The 23,576-nt window shown below is 40.1% G+C and overlaps 1 protein-coding gene across 1 annotated transcript in view; it reads right to left on the bottom strand.

The window, feature by feature from the left end:
- Window positions 1-1,341: 1,341 nt before the first annotated feature.
- Window positions 1,342-23,576, bottom strand: part of LOC126378315 (uncharacterized) — a 30,448-nt gene continuing 8,213 nt past the window's right edge. Inside the window, exons 3-7 of the mRNA XM_050026508.1 lie at window positions 19,847-20,196; window positions 17,214-17,329; window positions 16,278-16,370; window positions 3,104-3,196; window positions 1,342-1,615 (exon numbers count right to left, since the gene is read on the bottom strand). Of these exons, the coding sequence (XP_049882465.1) occupies window positions 1,514-1,615; window positions 3,104-3,196; window positions 16,278-16,370; window positions 17,214-17,329; window positions 19,847-20,196 (754 nt within the window). The 3' untranslated portion in view covers window positions 1,342-1,513. The remainder of the gene's footprint in view (window positions 1,616-3,103; window positions 3,197-16,277; window positions 16,371-17,213; window positions 17,330-19,846; window positions 20,197-23,576) is intronic.

The raw sequence follows: 23,576 nt of genomic DNA, 5'->3' as shown, positions 1-23,576 counted from the left end.
GAGCGTTGGACTCACGATCCGGAGGTCCTGGGTTCGATTCCCAGTGGGGACATATCACAAAAATTACTTTGTGGTCCCTAGTTTGGTTAGGACATTACAGGCTGATCACCTGATTGTCCGAAAGTAAGACGATCCGTGCTTCGGAAGGCACGTTAAGCCGTTGGTCCCGGTTACTACTTACTGTGTAAGTACGTAGTCGTTATAAATGAGTCATGTCAGGGGCCTTTGGCGGCTCAATAGTAACCCTGACACCAGGGTTGATGAGGTTAGTAATTCGCCTCAAAACCCACACGATAGAAGAAGAAGAAGATACTATCAATATTGAAAATTCTGCAATTATAATCCATTTTACAGGGTTTTAGTGATATCGTAACGAAAACTTTGAGGGATGAGATTCTGAGTGGATATTCCGTCACAAAAGTCATCATCAATTTAAGAGCCAAGCTCTGGTCGGTGTAGCATTTTCCATTCCAGTCTATCAAAGGCCAATTCCTTGACTTCCCTATAAAACACGACGTAACGTGACGTAGGGAAGTCACAAAAGTATGGAATGGAAAATAATTAAAAAAAAAAAACATTAGAATCTTCAGGAATTTTCTGTTAGGAAAATCCACATAAACAGCCTATATACGTCCCACTGCTGGGCACAGGCATCCCCTCAATCAATCGGAGGGGGTATGGAGCATACTCCACCACGCTGCTCCAATGCTGCTCCAATAGGAAAATATCAACTCAGAATCATGGTCTGAATCATCCCCCTCAGTATTTGTTACAATGTCACTAACACCCAATCTACTTGTATGTACTTGTATAGGGTGTAAGTGACATCGCAACAAATACTGAGGGGGATAGTTCTGAGTTAATATCAAGTGGATTTTTCCATCGCAAAAGTATAGAATTGAAAATAATTTAAAAACACACAAATAGATCATGAATGCGACGGAAAACACTTGATATTAACTCAAAATCATGGTCCGAATCATCCACCTCAGTATTCGTTACGATATCCTATTTATGCCTGTGTCAATGGTAGGCTGAATGAAACGTAACGCAAAGGTGTGTGAAAGAGAGCGACGAGTGAGCGAGAGAGAAGAGGAAATTACGGAATGACAGGGAAATGGCGGACGGTTGTTTTTAAAGAGGAAAACGTAGACTATAAAAGGTTAAAAATAAACAAATGTGAAGAATGAATAATCGTTTCCTTCATGCCCTATCCCACAATACATTATATTTTTGAATTATTATGTACCCGAGGAATGAGAAAATAGGTGATTGTCACGTTAAAGTTGTACAGAGCCATTTGTGTTGTTTTTGGATGTAGCCTGCAAAGTCCCCCTATTTGAGAACCACTGTAAGGTAAACTTGTGTACAGTCATGAGCAATATAACGTACCCACTTTAGGACTCTGTCGCACTAACATATTTGACATTTAGTGAGACTTACAGTTCAATTTGTCAAAAAAGTTAATGTGACATGGTGCCAAAGTGTATACATATTAATGCTCGTGACCGTACTACGCTCGCGTGATGTGAGGCATACTGTATGACTGCGCGTTCCTGTCGATGTGGGCTCGGTAGGGGGAGTTCACGTCCAGGTCGATTTCTACATCAGAATCCTGAAGGCAGAAGTTCACAAGTTAACACATTCACTAGCCCTGATTCCTGCAGACACCGCCTAATTTTATTTTAAGTTATATCCGTCATTTTCATATCCGTCGAAAAGGAAAGGGACGGATGATTCACAGCTCTTAATTTTAGGAAGAACGAGTAAATGAATGAATAACCCGGGCGAATCAAAAGGTACGTCGCTGGTATGCAAACCGTTTGACGTGCTGTCTACTTAACCGTGTCGGGTTATTGGCGGATGTAAAATTTTTAGACGGTTGGTTTAGATTTGTGCTTAAAATTGACGTGTGTTCCATAAATTTTATGCTTGTCGATTACCCGTCCCTTTCCTTTTCGGCGGATAAGAAAATGACAGATATAACTTAAAATATAATTAGTTGGTATTTACAGGAATTAGCACCACTGTTTACAAAATAAATAAAAATCATAGCTGGAAACCAACGCTTTATAAGGTGAATTTTTATTAAGTAAGTACATGCTTGTAAATATGGATAAATGTATATTGTTATTATTATTATTTCAATAAAAAAAAACACATTTTTCAAATCCCCGTATACCGGTATTGTTCTGAGGGCAATAACGAAAATACCGGGATTGAAAATTGGTCCGGAATTGCGATCCCCAATTGCCATCCTTAGCGCTCGGATCCGAGCGGTAGGCGCCGCTCGCTGCTACAATAACCCCGCCCCACTCGGATCCGTGCGGGGAGCGAGGAATGTGTTAATAAGACACATGCATACAGCAACACGGACCTCTTTGCTCTTTGGTTTGGCCGGGTTTCCACTGACGCGAAGATGGGCGGAGAAGAGCGGAGATGTGCGGATTTGACCAATCACAGCGTTCGAGAGAGCGAAAACCGAAGACGCTCTGTCACTCTCTCCCTCGCGGTGATTGGTCGATTCCTGCACATCTTCGCTCCTCTCCGCCCAGCTCCGCGTCAAAGGAAACGCAGCCTAAGACGCAGTAGTGATTAAATTTAAACAAGGTTTAAAATACGTTGTGCTAAAAAAAGAATGTTCAAGGTGCGATAGTTTTGCCAGGCCGTAGTGTGTCGCCCTGATGCGGAGCAGATTTCGAAGATCGGGAAGTATTTCCATTCTCAGTATGACGTTCTGATCAGAACCTCCATAATACATCATTTTTACCCACGAAACTTTTTCTGGAGAAACAAAATTCTGTATGGCGGCCATCTTGTTTTTCCGCCATTTTGGTATTTTTTCATCGGCGATTGACTAAGATTTAAATAGGTTTCGTGAAAGAGCTTAATTACCTAGCCTTTGCAGCTATCTCAAAAAAAGGACAATCAGACAGGGAATTGAACCCGGACCTTGAGATCGTTAGCCCAACCCTCTAATCATCAGACCATGGAGTCTGTAGCACATACAAACACACCCTCACATACATTTGGACATGGAGTGACCGGGACTCGACCCTGGGACCTCCGGATCGCGAGTAAAACGTTATAATTATAATGTTACCTCCATGTTCCTGGACCAGGGACCCCAGCCGCCGCCCCCCTCCTCTTCATGGTCATAATGATGTTGGTGCTGCGCATGCTCATAGTAGATCACCTGCGCGGACAGACAGACAATTATTTATTAGTAATTTTCTACTTCTTCTTCTATCGTGTGGGTTGTGAGTTGAATTACCAACCTCAACCCTGGTGTCAGGGTTACTATTGAGCCGCCAAAGGCCCCTGACATGCTCATGTAACGACTACGTACTTACATCAGTAAGCAGTAACCGGGACCAGCGGCTTAACGTGCCTTCCGAAGCACGGATCGTTTTACTTTCGGACAATCAGGTGATCAGCCTGTATGTCCTAACCAAACTAGGGACCACAAAGTAATTTTTGTGACATGTCCCCACCGGGAATCGAACCCAGGACCTCCGGATCGTGAGCCCAACGCTCAGCCACTGGACCACGGAGGCCGTTATTTTCCACTGACATCCTATGAAAAAAAAATACGTCATATAGTGCCGTGGGGGAAAAGAGGAAGGGGTAGACCTAGGAGAACATTTATGAAACAAATAAAAGAGAAGGTGCAGGTCCGTATCAGGAGGTGAAGGATTTGGCGGGAAGAAGAGAGGAATGGCGATTACTCCACCGACAAGAGCGCAGCTCTTAAATAAAGAAAGAAAGAAAAGAAAGAAAGAAAAAAGTTATTTATTTCAACAAAAAGGTACAATCATTGCCAAGTGTAGCGGCCTTCTGTTAAGTGAACAACACCTGTGTTAGAAGACCGCGCTCTTCAATATCGATTACTAATGGTACCAATACAAAAGCTTAAAGAAATAAGTAAGTAATAAGTAACTTATGATTAAAATAAAAATATATTTGTATTTTTTTTTTTTTTTTGCCTAAAGTGTTCAGTTGAGAGTGGCAGTCTCAAGTGTGTGTAATAAATTAGAATATTATGTAACTACCGTGTTCTTATGTAAGATGAATGTATGTAAGCGTGTGTGAGTGGATGTGTGTGTTGTGTGTGTACTTTACAATTTATAATTTGTGTGTGTAGATACCTATATGTTTAGATATACAGTTATAATATATATGCATGTATCTCAGAGCTAGGGTGTAATTGTAGCATAATTTAGTGAGTGTACTGTCGTTACTTACTCATTATAGTTGATACTCTAGTTTATTCTCCAATTCGGTATAGTCAAGGGTTTTAAGCCAATTTGTTAATATTTTCTTGCAGTCATGATGTTTTAATACAAATATGTTGAGCTCTTTATTAATGATGACAAATGGGTCGATCGCGTGCAATATTGGCGTTGAGTGAAACTACTCTTAGCAGCACAAGTTTTGGCAACAGCATGTTTCCGTCTTTTAAGTAGCAAAGTAGGTTCCGGTTGTAACGTTCTATGTCTTTTTAGGGTTGTGTATAAAACATATAACTTTCTAACCGACAGAAGATCACATTCAGCGTATAGTTGATTTGTGGGAAATAAACGCGGTTTAAAGTTGATAACTTTTAGAAGAGCTCTTTGAGATCTTTCAACTTGTAAGAACTTTTTTTTGTTGCTCCTCCCCAAACCGGAATGCAGTATATTAAAATTGATTGAGAAATAGCTATATATATCTTGTTTGTATAAATAAAGAGACAAAGAGAGAGTGCCGTGGTAGACCAGTTGGTAGAACGCTTGCATTTTGAGGTCGCAGATTCAAATCCAGCACAGGCCTAAACCAATGATTGTCGAATTTATTTTCGAATTCTTGTTTGGATCATAAATGATTATCACGTGCTCAGCGGCGAAGGAAAACATCGTGAAGAAACCCACATTCCCGAGAAATGAATTTTCGGAGGTATGTGACCTAACCTGTATTCGGATGGCTTTCCCTTCCCGGGTTGGAAGGTCAGTTTGTAAAAATACCCTTTGTAAAAAACCGGACCTAGAAAACTTTTGAACTTTTTTGAGGGATTCTAGCACCTTGTATATTACGAGTATCTAATGCTGTTTCGCCGACTAAGTAGGTAGTCGTCGACTATGATACCTTACTAGCCAAATTGTCGGTTTCCCCGACTAGTCGGCACATCTCTAGTATTGAACACATTGAAAACCATGTTTTCGTGATCAATTCCACAATGGACTAGAGAATCACGTGTGATCAAATCTTTGCTGCCTACCCTATTTAGAAAGTAGGGTGAGAAGCGCATTATGGCGAAAGTTTTGGCAATAACGTGAACATCAGGCACTATAACGCAATGATGAGTATTTTACGAGATTTAGGCTCTAGACAGACGGACCGCATTTCAACTGCAATCCGACTGCGAAATTGCAGTTCCGACAGTTGATACGACTGCAATAGAACTGCAAACCAAACGGGCAGTCCGATTACAGTTCAATTCCAGTCGGCGTGCAGTCGTGCTGCACATTTGGTTTGCAGTTCTATTGACTACCTGAACTGTAATTTGCGGTTGGATTGCAGTTGAAATGCGGTCCGTTTGTCTAGAGCCTTATTGTAACATAACTATAATCACGCCTGTATCACCAAAGGTGTAGGCCGATGTGTACAGTATATACAGGGTGTTAGTGAAATCGTAACGAAAACTTTGAGAGATGATTCAGACCATGATTCTGAGTTAATATCAAGTGGATTTTTTTTTACTTTAATTAAGTTGACAGCACACGTCAAACGGTTTGCATACCAGCGAGATCCGTTCTTGATTCGCCCGGGTTATTCATTCATTCACTCATTCTTCCTAAAATTAAGAGCTGTCAATCATCCGTCCCTTTCCTTTTCGGCGGATAAGAAAATGACAGGTATAACTTAAAGTAAAATTAGGAGGTGTCTGCAGGAATCGGGGCCATTATAATCTCAGAACAATAACTAAAGCATAGAAGGAAGGCTAAAATAAGAATTCAGAAACTATAAACCGGCTCTCTTCTAGCTTACGACACAAACTATGAGTGAGAAAAGGACAAATGATTCGCTCTTTGCTTCATTTTTTCCGAGGTTGTCACAACATGAAATGTCATTTGGACCTATTGGACTCATTTTAACTCGGCCAAATACATAGTAACATACATAAGAAGATTTAACTTATATTTACCGAACTATTTGACACGGTCGCGTGAACTTTGTTTACGAGTGTCTTGTGTTCAGATTGTTTTAAGTGATAATTTAACAATATTTTTCCAAATAAATGGAAAGAAACTTTTATTTATATCAAATAATTGAGTGTCTCGACTCTGTGACATTATGTCTTGTGTGGTATGGGGCTGCAGCTCACATTCAGGAAGAAAAGAAAATAGCCAACAACTTCTGTCGTTTCATCGGTAAGTTTTTTGTAATTTTCTAGTGAAATGTGAACTGCTGAACAATTTTAGGAAAGTAATATGTTTTGCTGAATAGATTTGTAGCATAAAATATTTGAGATATCCATTATATTATACGTTTCATCGATAAATACGGAATTGATTTGAGGTTATGTTGATTGTCCATAGTGATGTACTAAAATTATCGATACTTTTAATTTTTATATTTCCTATAGACGATAACAAAGAGAAAGAATGGATAATTCGCATTAATAGACGAAATTGGATTCCAAATAAGTACAGCCGTATTTGCTCGAAACATTTTACTGCGGATTCATTTATGTGTGTTCCTAATTCGAAGTGGAGACGTCTTCGAGACGATGCTATTCCTACATTGAACATTATAGATCAGACAGATGAAATGGTAATTACGGCCGAGCACCACACACCCGAAGTCTCGACGGCAAAAGGGACAAAATTGTGGGTCCGCGTTAAATTCCCATATTTCGCCAGTTTTTGGCTAGCGGCCCACTCGGCAGCCGGCCCTGCGGTTCGAGTAGTACGGGGCAGGTGCGTTGCTGCAAACCTGCAAGCGCAGGTCGCGTCCCACAATAAAGCACGCCCCCTCTCCTAGGGTATGAGCGTGAGCCCATCGGGCCTCTTACTGTCTGTGCGGCTTAGACCCGGCGGTTCCAATTTGCACGGCACGTCGATCAACACCAGTGCACGGCGGATGACATCATAAATAAATTTGAATATTACAAAATACTTACCGATAAAACGATAACAGTTGGCTATTTTCTTTGCTTCCTGAATGTGAGCTGCAGCTCCAAACTAATATAAACCAGACAATATAATCCAAAAATGGTTAGATACTTACCTATCAGAGACAGAGTCTCCTTTCATCAAGAAGAAGATAATTGCGTCCTACAAAAAGAAATCTTATAAAAAAAATTATCGACATTAATTGTAAGTAAATTTAATTTTATCGACATATTACTAAAGTGAAACCCAACACTAGGCAATGAAAAACTTGTGACAACCTACGAAATTACGAAACAATTTTTGTATATGCGTCTTTGTCTAACATTACGCCGGTTCCGTAAGATAAAGTAGAGCAGAATTATAGAGTTCTGTTGCTATTTTAGCCTTCCTTCTATGCTTTAGTTATTGTTCTGAGATTATAATAATAAGTGCGACATTCTGTCACGTGTTTTTATTTTTATGACGTCACAGGGTGCTTTTTCATACAAACTCCGTACGGCTTTTTGGCGGGAAACGGGAACGGGACAGTTGCTTTCTTCATTGAGTAATCTAAATAATTAATACGAAGTGGTGTTATGTGGTTAATGATCGCATTAAGTTAGTCGGAAAACATTCGCGACAGTGTTATTATATCGGAGTATTCGGTGGACAAAGTGTATCTACCTATTTTCGCTTCGTGCCAACAAGCCGCTTCATAACTCGAAAGTTTATGCGGACTTTTGAGTTAATTCGTTTGGGGTTCGGAGTACGAGTCTACTCCGAGGGTGGGGGCTTAGGTTTCATCATCATCACCTTACATCATTTCATTAATCATCAAGAAAAAAAATACGTAAGACATGGCTGTATGGGCATAGTTCCCTTTGCCTTACCCTTCGGGGAAAACCAAAACAAAAAAAATTGTGTTTTGACATTTAGTAAAAAGCAACTGATTTGACTAGTTGGAAATTCATCATCCTCCTAGCATTATCTTGTTTTTTCACGGGGTCAGCTTACCTAACCTGGAGATTTGACAGGTCCGGTTTTTTCCGCGAAGGCAAAACCAGTCAATACAGGTTAGGTCACATACTTCAGAAAATGCATTTCTCGCATTTATTTCATTTTAGTTTACATTTGAAAACAAATTCGGCTATCATTGGTTAAGGCCTGTGCTGGATTCGAACCTGCGACTGGTTGGAAATTAGCTTATTTAAATAATTGCTCCCTAGAACCGGCCCATCCGACCTTTGGGTCTCGATGTCATGAATGCACTTTCACTGCAGCGGCTGCATCCGTGAAGAGGAGAAAATTCTCGTTTAATTTATTGCATCTGTGATTCAAATATTAATACCGGAGGCTTTTCGATGATGTGATAGGCTCGCATTGCAATGTGCTCATAAAGTAAGCAGTCTAATCTCCTTAATAGCTTATGCTACACCTCGGAATTGAACCAATGAGGTATTAATTTATCTTAAGTGCCGTTTCACAAACACAGTTCCCTCATTCAGCGCTTATCGCTATCGACCCACTAGGGTCGATTAATTCTTTCAAATATTTTTCCTCTCAGACGACGCCCTGAGCCGAGGTTCGCGCCCAACTGGGCACCCTCAGGCCTGTTGTCTTAAACGTTGTACCGGGTGAGAGCCTTCAGCGCTCCCCATTTGTCCGGCCAAGTAGTTAATGCCATCTGCGGCAAATCTACAATAAGTCACGTCAAAAAAAAAAGTTCCCAACACCCTAAACGCGTCATTTACGTCTATCTATCTGTCTATGAAATATGTAAGTCGTTTTCACTTTTTAAAACGACAGTCAATCACGCGTCGATACGATGCTGCATCGCAATACTTAACTTTTTCACTATCGCATTCTAAACACGCAATGGTTTCGTTGGCTGTTTAATGTGATGCATTCGGGTGACCAGGTCATAGTAGAAAATAACTGGATAGTTGGCTAATGAACGTTTGATAGTAGCATGGTATAAAATATGTACTTACATCGCCATTTATATTATTTTTGAGAAACGTAACACCAATGCGCATTTAATTGTAATATAAACTAATAATCCTTCTGTTAATACTTTCCGGTCAAAGGTTAAAGAACACTTTAAAAATATTCATGCTTCATGGAAGCCATATATAACTCACATACATAATAATATATACATATATACAGTATAATATACAGGATGTTAGTGACATCGTAACGAAAACTTTGAGGGATGATTCAGACCATGATTCTGAGTTGATATCAAGTGGAATTTTCCGTCGCAAAAGTATGGATAGAATTAAGAAAAACACAAAAAAATTCATGAATTTTTTGACAGGAAATTCCACTTGATATCAACTCAGAATCATGGTCTGAATCATCCCCCTCAATATTCGTTACGGTGTCACTAACACCCATACCTACTTGTATGGCTACCATATGTACTTGTACGGGGTGTAAGTGACATCGTAACGAATACTGAGAGGGATGATTCAGCCGGCGGGGTCGGTATCGGGGTACTGAAGTGTTTGGTGTCGCGAGCTGATTGGCTGCCTCTATGGCTAGGCTGCCTCTATGGCTAGGATGCCTCTATGGCTAGGCTGCCTCTATGGCTAGGCTGCCTCTATAGCTAGGCTGCCTCTATGGCTAGGTGTTGGGAACCTACCTTGGCAATATATGGCGTAAACTAAGTGTAGCCACGCCATTCGGTGATCGAAATTATTATTTTTGTCACAGATAAACTAAGCTAAATGAGCTCTACACCTTTTTGCGGCCGCTGTGGTCCAGTGGTTGAGCGTTGGACTCACGAGCCGGAGGCCCCGGGTTCGAATCCCGGTGGGGACATCACAAAAATCACTTTGTGATCCCTAGTTTGGTTAGGACATTACAGGCTGATCACCTGATTGTCCGAAAGTAAGATGATCCGTGCTTCGGAAGGCACGTTAAGCCGTACAGATGTAAGTAAGTAGTCGTTATATGAACTATATCAGGGGCCTTTGGCGGCTCAATAGTAACGCTGACACCAGAAGAATCTTTTTGCCACTACTTGAAGGTCTAGAGAACCTACAAACAATAAAAAAATATGTAAATCCTTTCTATTTTCTTCAGTTTTACTCTGACTCAGAAGTTGTTGTCAATTTCCTACTTTTTAAATGTAATTTTGGCTAGGGTCTCAACACCCTTAGGGATTTTTTAAAACGTAAGCGTCTTTTTTTGTCGAGACATATTTGTAGATTTAATTTGGTCGGACTAATGGGCTAATGCTCGATCGAATCAGAAATGAGGAGATCCGCAGGAGAACTAAAGTCACCGACATAGCTCGGAGAATTGCAAAGCTGAAGTGGCAGTGGGCAGGACACATAGCGAGGAGAACCGATGGCCGATGGTGCGGAAAGGTTCTGGAATGGCGACCACGTGTCGGACGACGCTCAGTGGGTAGGTCCGCTACAAGGTGGACCGACGATCTGGTGAAGGTCGCGGGAAGCTGCTGGATGCGGGCAGCGCAGGACCGATCGTCGTGGAGATCCTTGGGGGAGGCCTATGCCCAGCAGTGGGCGTCGTACGGCTGATGATGATGGACTAATGGGGAGCGCTGACGGCTCTCACATGGATGTTCAAGTGTGTTCTATTTTTATGCCTGTCGATCACCTGTCCCTTTCCTTTTCGGTGGATAATAGAATGACAGGTATCACTTAAAATCATGGTGTTAGAAAACCAGGTATGCTCAAAAGTGACAGCTAACATTTTCAAGGTTAGCCCAGCTGACGTCATCCCACCCTACGTTTCCATTTCGTAAAAAATAAATTACCAAAGACCAATGTTTTTATATACAGGGTGTTAGTGACATCGTAACGAAAACTTTGAGGGATGATTCAGACCATGATTCTGAGTTGATATCAAGTGGAATTTTCCGTCGCAAAAGTATGGATAGAAGAATTAAGAAAAACACAAAAAAAAATCATGAATTTTTTGACAGGAAATTCCACTTGATTTCAACTCAGAATCATGGTCTGAATCATCCCCCTCAATATTCGTTACGGTGTCACTAACACCCATACCTACTTGTATGGCTACCGTATGTACTTGTACGGGGTGTAAGTGACATCGTAACGAATACTGAGAGGGATGATTCAGCTGATTATTCTGAGTTAATATCAAGTGGAATTTTCCATCGCAAAAGTATAGAATTGAAAATAATTTTAAAAAACTAAAAAAAAACATGAATTTTGCGACGGAAAAATCCACTTGATATTGACTCAGAATCGTGGTCTGAATCATCCCTCAAAGTTTTCGTTACGATGTCACTAACACCCTGTATACTTCGCAAGGAAAGTTTGAACTTTCACTTAAAGATTTACAGTTATAATAATTTTCATATATGTGACAAGTAATAGTCATTAAATACATTAGTCATAATTCACTTAATATTCAATAATTTAGTTCCTTGGAATGTTGGGGATACCAATTTGATGGTAACACTTACGTCATCAACGGGCTAGCAATGGCGGCTTGTCATAAGATTGAGCATAGGTACCTAGGGCTTTTTGGCGGGAAACGGGAACGGGACAGTTGCTTTCTTCATTGAATAATCTAAATAATTAATACGAAGTGGTGTTTTGTGGTTAATGATCGCATTAAGTTAGTCGGAAGACATTCGCGAGTGTTATTATATAGAAGTATTCAATAAACAAAGTGTATCTGCCTATTTTCGCTTCGTGCCAGGAAGCCGCTTCATAACTCGAAAGTTTATGCGGACTTTTGAGTTAATTCGTTTGGGGTTCGGAGTAGGAGTCTACTCCGAGGGTGGGGGCTTAGGTTTCATCATCATCATCATCTTTCATCATTTCATCAATCATCAAGAAAAAAAATACGTAAGACATGGCTGTATGGGCATAGTTCCCTTTTCCTTACCCTTCGGGGAAAACAAAAACAAAAAAAAGCATAGGTACCTAGTTTTGTTATACCATGGTTAAAATAAAATTACGAGGTGTCTGCAGGAATCAGAGTCATTGAGAATAAATGATTCTGATTCTGGTTATGGCAAAATATTTCGCTACCGGTACTGCGTGTGCGCATTAAGGTTGAAGCTCGTTCGGTTCGTAAGGTCGAGAGAAAGTGACTTTGGTTTCATTCAACAAGATTCCTTTGCCAAACGTGTCCTGTACTTGTACAGGTCGGCAGAAGACCCCACTTTCTAGTAAAAGGTTTGTTTTGATGATATTGTAATACTATTTATTATACAGAGTGAAAACTTTGAGGGAGGTTTCTTTATCAACTTAAAATTATGATTCTGAGTTGATATCAAGTGGAATTTTCCATCGTAAAAGTATGTAACGGATAATAATAAAAAAAAAACACTACAATTATCTTGAATTTTCCGACAGGAAAATCCACTTGATATCAACTCAGAATCATGGTCTGAATCATCCCCCTCAGTATTTGTTACGAAGTCACTAACACCCTATCTACTTGTATATATGTATTTGTACTGTGTGTAAGTGACACCTTAACAAATACTGAGGGGGACGAATCAGTTCATTATTCTGAGTTAATATCAAGTAGAACTTTCTATCGCAAAAGTATAGAATTGAAAATAAAATATAAAAACAAAAAAAAAAACATTCATTTTGCGACGGTAAATTCCACTTGATATCAACTCAGAATCATGGTCTGAATCATCCCCCTCAGTATTCGTTACGATGTCACTAACAACCTGTATAGTAATTAAAGTAATTATATATATATTATTATCTACTTATACCTAGTAGCACGATGGTGCTAATTCCTGTACACACCATCTAATTTTATTTTAAGTTATACCTGTCATTTTCTTATCCGCCGAAAAGGAAAGAGACCGGTAATCGCACATCCATTTTAGGCATAAATCTAAAACAAATTTCTAGAAATTCTACATCACAATGTACCTCTGACTACCCCATTAGGATACAGCCGTGAGTTTATGTTATGTTTATCCTGTAATTGTGCAAAAGAGGATTGGCTTCTAATAAGGAGTGATGAGATTGATGAATCAATCAATTTAAATTTGTCAGTAAATAAATTTAAAGCTCATGTGAATTTTACTTTATGTAAAAAAACTTATTATAAGATTAATGATTACCTAAATGATGAAAACGTCTGGTATTGAATGTGTTCCTCTAGTTATTAAATAACTTGTAATGTACCCTCATTGATTTAAAAGATGTGTTGCTGTTGCAGTTTCTTGTCATTTCTTCTCCTCAGCCATAACACGTTGCGAAATGATGTAAATTCAAAAATGTTACATTGACCTTCAACAAGTTTATCCATGATAATTACGTTCAATAAATGATTCTGATTTCTGAGTGTGTGACAAAATTAGAAAAAAATATATATGTTTATAATGATTCACAATGGATCTTATTACATCAACAATTACATTTTTATAATAGCTTGTAGATTAAGTAAACAGTTAAGTCATATATGCCCATAAGGCAAGTACCTAAACTCACTTTCCTTCAGTAGTTGGTCATTGACCCTATCTGACCTCTAGAGGCAAGTAAACTTGTACGTGCAAACAGGTCATTAGTTCCGTGTACTGTTTGTTGTCACAACTATTCGATAATGTGTGACTTTCTAAGGTAACATAAACTGCCTATATACGTCCCACTGCTGGGCACAGGCCTCCCCTCTATCAACCGGAGGGGGTATGGAGCATACTCCACCACGCTGCTCCACTGCGGGTTGGTGGAGGTGTTTTTACGGCTAATAGCCGGGACCAACGGCTTAACGTGCCTTCCGAAGCACGGAATCATCTTACTTTTTCGGACAATCAGGTGATTCAAGCCTGAAAAGTCCTTACCAAACAAAGGACAGTCTCACAAAGTGATTTCGACAATGTCCCCATCGGGAATCGAACCCGGACCTCCAGATCTTGAGCCTAACGCTCTAACCACTAGACCACCGAGGCTGTTCTAAGGTACCTTCCTCAAAATCAATATAGATGGCGCTGTAAAGATTTTCCTTCGTTTAACCTTCTAATGGTGCTAATTCCTGTAAACACCATCTAATTTTATTTTAAGTTATACCTGTCATTTTCTTATCCGCCGAAAAGGAAAGGGACGGGTAATCGACAAGCATAAAATTTATGGAACCCACGTCAATTTTAAGCACAAATCTAAAACAACCGTCTAAAAATTTTACGTTGGCCAATAACCCGACAGAATTAAGTTGACAGCACACGTCAAACGGTTTGCATACCAGCGAGATACCTTTTTGATTCGCCCGGGTTATTCATTCATTTACTCATTCTTCCTAAAATTAAGAGCTGTCAATCATCCGTCCGTTTCCTTTTCGGCGGGTAAGAAAATGACAGGTATAACTTAAAGTAAAATTAGGAGGTCTCTGCAGGAATCGAGGCCAATAAGGGACTTTCCAATCGGCTTTCCCCAAAAACACGATAGATGGCATTGTTAAGTTTTTCCTTCGTTTAAATTTCTAATTCCATGGATAACAGACATTATGCATGTTTTATCTTGTGACTAGCTTTTGCCCGCGACTTCGTCCGCGTGGCGTGTTATAAAAGATAGATCTTTGTGTGTGTGGAAGTGCATATCAAATTTCAAGCATCTAACTTATGCAGTTTAGATAACTTCATACATTTTTTTTTCTCGCTAACTCCCATTTTTCAAAATACAGCCATACCTAAACTTTATATTTACTAAGATATGCATGCATGCGAGATTGAAAACATTTATCTTACGCGGTTTCGATTTTTTCATACAAATGTTTTTTCCTGCTAACTCCCGTTTCCTTGGGAATTTTGCAATATCCTGTTGCAACTAAGCTTTAAGTTAACTAAGTTACCTGCATGCCAAATTTTAAGCGTCTAACTTAAGCGTTTAGATTTTTCATACAAAAGGATTTTCCCGCTAATTCCCGTTCCCGTGGGAATTCCGGGAATTCCTTTCTTAGTGCACCTCTACGGTACCTAATCTACGTCCCTTCCAAATTTCAAGTGCCTACGTTTAGCCGTTTAGGCTGTGCGTTGATATGTCAGTCAGTCAGTTTCTCCTTTTATATATGTATTTAGATGAACAAATTCAAATTTTTCAAATTCAAAAATTCAGTAGGTGACATAGCGTTACACTTTGAATCGTCAACTTTTATATGTGTACAGTGGTTGAGCGTTGGGCTCACGATCCGGAGGTCCCGGGTTCGAATCCCGGTGGGGACAAAACACAAAAATTACCTTCTCGTCCCTAGTTTGGTTAGGACATTACAGGCTGATCACCAGTTTGTCCGAAAGTAAGATGATCCGTGCTTCGGAAAGCACGTTAAGCCGATGGTCCCGGTTACTACTTGCTGATGTAAATAAGTAGTCGTTACCATGAGCCATGTCAGGGGCCTTTGGCGGCTCAATAGTAGTTGGTACTCCACCTCACAACCCACACGATAGAAGAAGAAAATATCTGTCTGTCTCCAGGATGTAATTAAATTAATTAATAAAATTCAGGTTAAGACTAGTATCATACCACCTACTTTCCTTCCGCTAAATGCGAGTTCATTGCGAAGAGTTGCTGCTTGGAATGATTAATTAGAGAAAAGACATCTAAGGTTGTGGGTTCGAATCCCGCTAGTAAGTTTAATACCTATACTTAACTACCATTTTGTTTGACGTGACTTATTATGGATTTGCCGCAAATGGCATTAACTACTTGGCCGGGCAAATGGAGAGCGCTGAGGGCTTATCACGGAACAAAATTGTGCGGCGCCCAGTTGGTTGGCTGGTTGATTTTACATTTTCCCCCGCCTTATGGTTGTCTGAAAGAAATCCCTCTAAGCAATAAGGCCGCCATTTGCCATATACCTAGTTAAGAGTCTTTTGTAATTATTTCTTTTTATTTTTTGCAATACAGTATTTCAAATATTTGTATGTTAGGGAAAAAAGGTTCCTGATGGGGACATTGTCGAAATCACTTTGTGAGACTGTCCTTTGTTTGGTAAGGACTTTACAGACTTGAACATAGTTACATGATTTTTTTTTTGTGGCACGTGATTTTGTTCGTGTTTTGACAAAACGACATAATTATGTCGTCAGAATCGATAAAATGACTGTGATAAAATTTTATCACTTTGTGTATGTTAGCCCCACTGGTCATTTAGTAAAATATAAAATAATCATACCTTTTGCGGAGGTTGATGCTGCTTCTTCAAGTCAAGCCAGAACCTCGCCAAGTTGATGCCCAGACCAATCAGCGCGATCAAGAAGAATTTCACCTGGAGAGAGCAATACAATAAAGTTACTTACAATACAATAATATCAATTATAATTAAAATAAGTGCATAACTTAAAATCGCGCTAGATTTTAATGTTTGACCTATTAGCGTGATCGGGAAGAAAGGCACCTAGATAATGCAATACAATAATGTTACTTATAATACAATAATATCAATTATAATTAAAATAAGTGCATAACTTAAAATCGCGCTAGATTTTAATGTTTGACCAATTAGCGTGATCGGGAAGAAAGGCACCTAGATAATGCAATACAATAATGTAACTTACAAAAATACAATAATGATAATTATAATTTAAAATACAACATTTACAAAACCCTTATTCTCGAAAACTACGTTCATTATACGACCATTACAGACGGCGATACGGATCACCACCTATCACGTTGGTCTAACAGAAAGCTTGGTGAGGTATGGGTCTTAGTTCATACATACACACACATGAGGAGCTCGGTGGCGCAGCGGTAAACGCGCTCGGTCTGCGATTGTTGAAGTTAAGCAACTTTCGCAAAGGCCGGTCATAGGATGGGTCCCCACTGCTGGGGCACGGGCCTTCCTTATGGATGGATAGGGAGATCGGGCCTTAAACCATCACGCGGACCCATTGCGGATTGATGGTTATTAACGACTGCTAATGCAGCCGGGACCAACGGCTTAACGTGCCTTCCGAAGCACGGAGGAGCTCGAGATGAAAACTTTTTTTGTCACCCATCCTATGACCGGCCTTTGCGAAAGTTGCTTAACTTCAACAATCGCAGACCGAGCGCGTTTACCGCTGCGCCACCGAGCTTCTCTTACCTAACATTGTTAATAACTTCTTACCTGAAGTTTAAATGACAATATTTGCAACAGGGTCCCGATCTTGGCTTTAAGAACGGCTCCGAGAATAAGCAGCTTCAGAATTGCCTTCTTCTTCTTTTTCTTCTTGCCTCTTTGTTCTAGAAGATAAAAAACGATTTCAGAAAAGATTCAAGTAAATGATGGAGGTTTCATTCTCTAATAATCTTAATCTTAATTAGTACTTAAAAATAATGCTTATTCATGCTTAAGCATTTTACATAACACAAAAATTTACTATATAAGTCATAATGCAACTACCTAAGTACTTAAATATACTTAAGATAAGTAATACTTTATAAAATAATTACTTAAGTATTTTTTTTTGCTTTTTAAATATTTCATTTTTACAAAATGCAACATGCACGTTCATTTCAAAACCAAAATGCATGCATGCGTCAATCATAATAAACATTTTTACCAATTCAATTACGAGTTTGCCTGAAAAATACAATTAAATACGACATTAGAGTTTTCCGTCTAAAACATTTACAAACATAACATGGCATCACGCCTATATCCCTAAAGGGGTGGGCAGAGATGTTAAGTAATCATCATTATCAGCCGTACGACGCCCACTGCTGGGCATAGGCCTCCCCCAAGGATCTCCACGACGATCGTTCCTGCGCTGCCCGCATCCAGCGGCTTCCCGCGACCTTCACCAGATCGTCGGTCCACCTTGTAGCGGGCCTACCCACTGAGCGTCGTCCGACACGTGGTCGCCACTCCAGAACCCTTCCGCCCCAGCGGCCATCGGTTCTCCTCGCTATGTGTCCTGCCCACTGCCACTTCAGCTTGGCAATTGTCCAATTCAATGTTAAGTAATACATGAATGATTATACACTCACTCCTCGCTATGTTTAAGTCCCATGTAAAAGGGGGCAAGCCTATTGCCATTAAACAGACAATCCTAAAAACCACGTGATATTAATTATCTATGATCGAAACATGAATTCATACTCATAAAGTTGCGCGTTCTTCAATACTATTTTTTTATACATACATACATAAACTCACGCCCGTAATCCCTAATGGGGTGGGCAGAGCCACAAGTAATCAAAGACGACTTGCAGCCACTGTTGATACGATGTAGCAAGCTGGATATGATGAACCTTATTAGGGATAAGGGATCAGCCTATCGCCCATAACATTAGTCCATCATGTTAGAGGACACAATCTCTCTGTGGGTTTTACGACATGCCCGGGAAGACAAGCAGCTGAACGTTTTCTATGTTTTTTATTTGCTCTCAGAACAGCAGTATTTTTTTATAGGTACTTAACTTATTACTAGACAATATACTCATCTATCTAGCATTATCCCGTATCTCACAGGGTCCGATTTTTACAGAAGCGACTGCTTGTCTGACCTTCCAACCCGCCCAAGCCAATACAGGTTAGGGCACATAACTCCGAAAATGCATTTCTCGGGGATGTGGGTTTCCTCACGACGTTTTCTTAGATGTTTTGTTTAACAAGATTATGACTGCGCTCCCTATTTCATTAGGAATATTCAGAGAATCTATTCAATTTTTTCTTTTTTCCATTTTTTTTTTGTACTGCGGGGCGGAACGCAAGAGGGAAACCACTGCCCTATTTTTCCCTAAAAAAGTAGCATGGAAAATGCTGCACTGACAAGAGCGTGGCTCTTAAATTGATGATGATTCCATTTGTAACTGACTTTAAAAAATAGAGCCTATCAATTTTCTAATTTTAAAAAGTGTTTGACATAATTTTTTACTTACTTATAAACATTTTTTTTACAAATCATCATGGATTTCACATGACCAATAAGCTATAATGAGCAATAATGATAAGTTAACTACAGAAATCATCTGAATCATCTTCAAACATAAATAATTCTCTGTTTCGCCGGTTCGAGAAACTGAGTGAAAGTTGAATGAGTTAAGTCCATATGGTCACGACTTTGGAAGAATTTCATTCATTTGAATTTAAATTTCAAATGATTATTGCTTTTCTGTTGGAGTAAGAAGCAGTAAAAAAAACAAAAACACATCATTCGTCATTCAAATTTAAACAACGTTCTCAAAATGTTACATTGGCCAATAACCCGACAGAATTAAGTTGACAGCACACGTTAAACCGGTTGCATAATATCCATCTGCGAGATACGTACGCGTTAGATTCGCCCGGGTTATTCATTTATTCTCTCTCATTTAGCCTTCAGCGCTACCCATTTGTCCGGCCAAGTAGTTAATGCCATCTGCGGCAAATCTACAAAAAGTCACTTCCAAAAAAAAATTTTAGAATTCACGTTTGGATCATAAATGATTATCACGTGTTCAGAGGTGAAGGAAAACATCGTGAGAAGACCCACATTCCCGAGAAATGCGTTTCGGAGGTATGTGACCTGACCTGTATTGGGCTGGTTATCTATTAGTATTGGAAGGTCAGACAGGCAGTCGCTTCTGTAAAAAACCGGACCTGTCAAATCTTCAGGTTAGGTAAGCGGACCCTGTGGAAAACGGAATAAAGCTAGGAAGATAATGATGTTCAAATCAAAGACATTATATGCTTCGTAAACATGCCTGTTCAAAGCAGATTTTTGACAAATAATAAAAATGTTATATGAGGTCTACGAAATGCAACCACCACCGTACCTTCAATGGAGCTCTTATCCTCAACCCCATCTTCAACCTGGTCACTCTTCACAGCATGCTCAGCTAAAGCATCTATCGCTTTCTCCCCCACAGCAATCATATCTGAAAACAGCGTCCGTCCCTTTCTAACCCCAGATGCATTTCTACCCCCAATAACCCAGGTTTGAGCTTTAGGATTGAACCCACGTTCTTGCTTTTCCTTCTCCATCATCATCATGGGATGGACCAGGTGGATCTTAGGGGGTTTAGTCTTCTTCTTCTTCTTCATTTTCTTCTTTTTATCGCCGCCACCAGTTGAAATGGCCAGGTTGATTGTTTGTTCGTCTTCCTTGTGCTTTCTTGCGAGGGCTCTGGGGAAGAGAAATGATGAGTTAGACACATTGACAGCCTATAGTATAGAGCCGTGGTAGCCCAGTTGGTAGAACGCTTGCCTCTCACTTTGAGGTCGCAGGTTCGAATCCAGCACAGGCCTAAACCAATGATTGTCGAATTTGTTTTCGAATTCATATTTGAATCTTCTTCTATCGTGTGGATTGTGAGGTGAATTACCAACCCCATCAACCCTGGTGTCAGGGTTATTACTGAGCCGCCATAGGCCCCTGACATGACTCATGTAACGACTACGTACTTACATCAGTAAGAAATAACCGGGACCAACGGCTTAACGTGCCTTCCGAAGCACGGATATTTTTAATTTTTAGACAATCAGGTGATCAGCCTGTAATGTCCTAACCAAACTAGGGATCACAATGTGATTTTTGTGATTTGTCCCCACAGGAATTCGAATCCGGGACCTCCGGATCCTGAGCACAACGCTCAACCACTGGACCACGGAGGCCGATGAATTTGAATCATAAGTGATATTATCACGTGCTCAGCAGTGAAGGAAAGCATCGTTTGAATCCCGGTGAGGACATAAAAAAAAACACTTTGATCCCTACTTTGGTTAGGACATTACAGGCTGATCACCTGATGTAAGTTGATCCATGCTTCGGAAGGCCCGTTAAGCCGTTGGTCCTGGTTACTACTTACTGATGTATGTAAGTAGTCGTTACATGAGCCATGTCAGGGGCCTTTGGCGGCTGAATCATAACCCTGCCACCAGGGTTGATGAGGCTGGTATTCCACCTCACAACCCACACGATAAGAAGTTTGAGTAAATATTCAGAATAATAATAAGTGGAAGATGTAAATGTACCTTGGCGTAATAAAAAGGGTCATCATTTATACCCAAAAACAAAGATAAAAGATGCATATGTCAGGTATCCATGAAATTAGAAGTTTAAACGAAGAAAAAACTTAACAACATCTATCGTGTTTCTGGGAAACGATTGGAAAGTCCCTTCTTCATCATCATCAGCCCACAAACGTCCCCACTGCTGGGGCACGGGCCTTCCCTATGGATGGATAGGGAGATCGGGCCTTAAACCATCACGCGGGCCCAGTGCGGATTGATGGTTATTAACGACTGCTAATGCAGCCGGGACCAACAGCTTAACGTGCCTTCCGAAGCACGGAGGAGCTCGAGATGAAAACTTTTTTCCCTTCCCTTCAAGTGAAAGTCCCTTCTTACCTACAGTAAATAGAAAAATAAAGAATTTTTATCACAAACGAGAAGCAACGGTAACAAACTTATGGGACTGTGACATCATGATTTGACAACGCACTTAACGTTTATAAACTTTATAATGATCATCGTATAATGACAATGTAAACATTAGAAATGGTATACAGTTCTTGGTCCAGCGGTTGAGCGTTGGGCTCGCGAACCGGAGGTCCCGGGTTCGAATCCCGGTGGGGTGACACAAAAATCACTTTTTGTGATCCTTAGTTTGGTTGGGACATTACAGGCTGATCGCCTGATTGTCCGAAAGTAAGATGGTTCGTGTGTCGGAGAGCCTGGTTACTATTAAATGTGTCAGGGGCCTTTGGCGGCCCAATAATAACCCTGACTAGGGAATGCAATCCCGACTCGAGATCGCGTGCCTTCCGAAGCTCGGAGGAGCTTGAGATGAAAACTTTTTTTTGTGGTCACCCATCCTAAGGCCGGCCTTTGCGAAAGTTGCTTAACTTCAACAATCGCAGACCGAGCGCGTTTACCGCTGCGCCACCGAGCTCCTCAAACCTCGTCATATTATGCATCGGGATTGATCCCGAAAAATTAGACGAGATCCCGCGAGATCGGGAATTCTGCCTACCCCTTTGGAGATACAGACGCGATGCTACGTAAAATCAAAGTAAAAAAAAATATGGAAGACTAAATTCAAAACCATTGCCATTTGCTCGCAAACAATTGAACTAATAGCCGTGTAAAGTATAGCGGTCAAAGTGAAAGTTTTCCGTTACCGGTTGTAGGTTCGATGCTCGGGCGGTGATTATGCATTCTACACTATACTATGAAGAGCCACCTGTCTGATTCTTTGTATGGTTAATTAACATTCATACATAAATTTAACATTATTGTAACAGCCTCCGTGGTCTAGTGGTTAGAGCGTTAGGCTCACGATCTAGAGGTCCGGGTTCGATTCCCGATGGGGACATTGTCGAAATCATTTTGTGAGACTGTTCTTTGTTTGGTAAGAACTTTTCAGGCGTGAATCACCTGATTGTCCGAAAAAAGTAAGATGATTCCGTGCTTCGGAGGGCACGTTAAGCAGTTGGTCCCGGCTATTAGCCGCAAAAACACCTCCACCAACCAGCATTGGAGCAGCGTGGTGGAGTATGCGCCATACCCCCTCCGGTTGATATTTCAATAATTATTGAGGTTATTATAAAGTTAGTGATTATTTAGAAGATATAAATGCAGGGATTAACTGTCTGAGAACTGATATTAGGCAGCTAAATTACTCCATTGTATAACAATATTTTAATTTAAAAAAAAAAAAAAAACGTCTAGGGCCCTGTGCCGAGGTTTTTGTTGTAGCTTCTTTACCCCGGCTATACAGGTTGTGAAAAGCTGCAGTAATTTTAGGCGGATGAGACGTTCGTTATGTAAAAATTGACGATTCAAAGTGTAACTATGTTACCTATTGAATAAAGATATTTTTGAATTTGAATAACACAAGAATGTCAAACTCAGATCTCAAATTACACTCAAACGCAAAATTTCTCATCAAACTTACTCTAATAACATGAAATCACTTAAACAAACTAGGCTGTCATGTTCATTACTTCAAATATTAGCCAAATTTGTTAAGTGAAAACTGTCAGGTTGGGTTACCCACTCACGCCTGATTTCACTAACCCAGTTGACGCATCCTGCTTTCCTTCCTTTTGTAAGCATTTAAAAGATAACACGTGAATCATTGTATCTTTTACAAGCTTAAAAGATATGTAAGTACATTTTTGTTATTGAACGAATTAGGCGGATTATATTATGCTTTCTAATCCCTTATACAATGCAAATGAGAACATTAAAACCCACGCCAGTAATCCCAAACAGGTTCGGCACACTAACAAGTTGTACTGTGACATCATGTACCATGTCACATTAACTTTTTTGACAAATTGAACTGTAAGTCCCACTAAATGTCAAATATGTTAGTGCGACACAGTCCTAAAGTGGGTACATTATATTGCCCATGACTGTAACTTGTTATTCTTTTTATATCGTGTGGGTTTCGAGATCACGTGCTCAGCGGTGAAGGAAAACATCGTGAGGAAACCCACATTCCCGAAAATTGCATTTTCGAAGGTGACCTAACTTGATTGGGTTGGTTTACCCTTCACG

Source organism: Pectinophora gossypiella, chromosome 26, assembly GCF_024362695.1.
Source record: "Pectinophora gossypiella chromosome 26, ilPecGoss1.1, whole genome shotgun sequence".
Lineage (NCBI taxonomy): Eukaryota > Metazoa > Arthropoda > Insecta > Lepidoptera > Gelechiidae > Pectinophora > Pectinophora gossypiella.
This window is presented reverse-complemented; position numbering and strand designations above follow the sequence as displayed.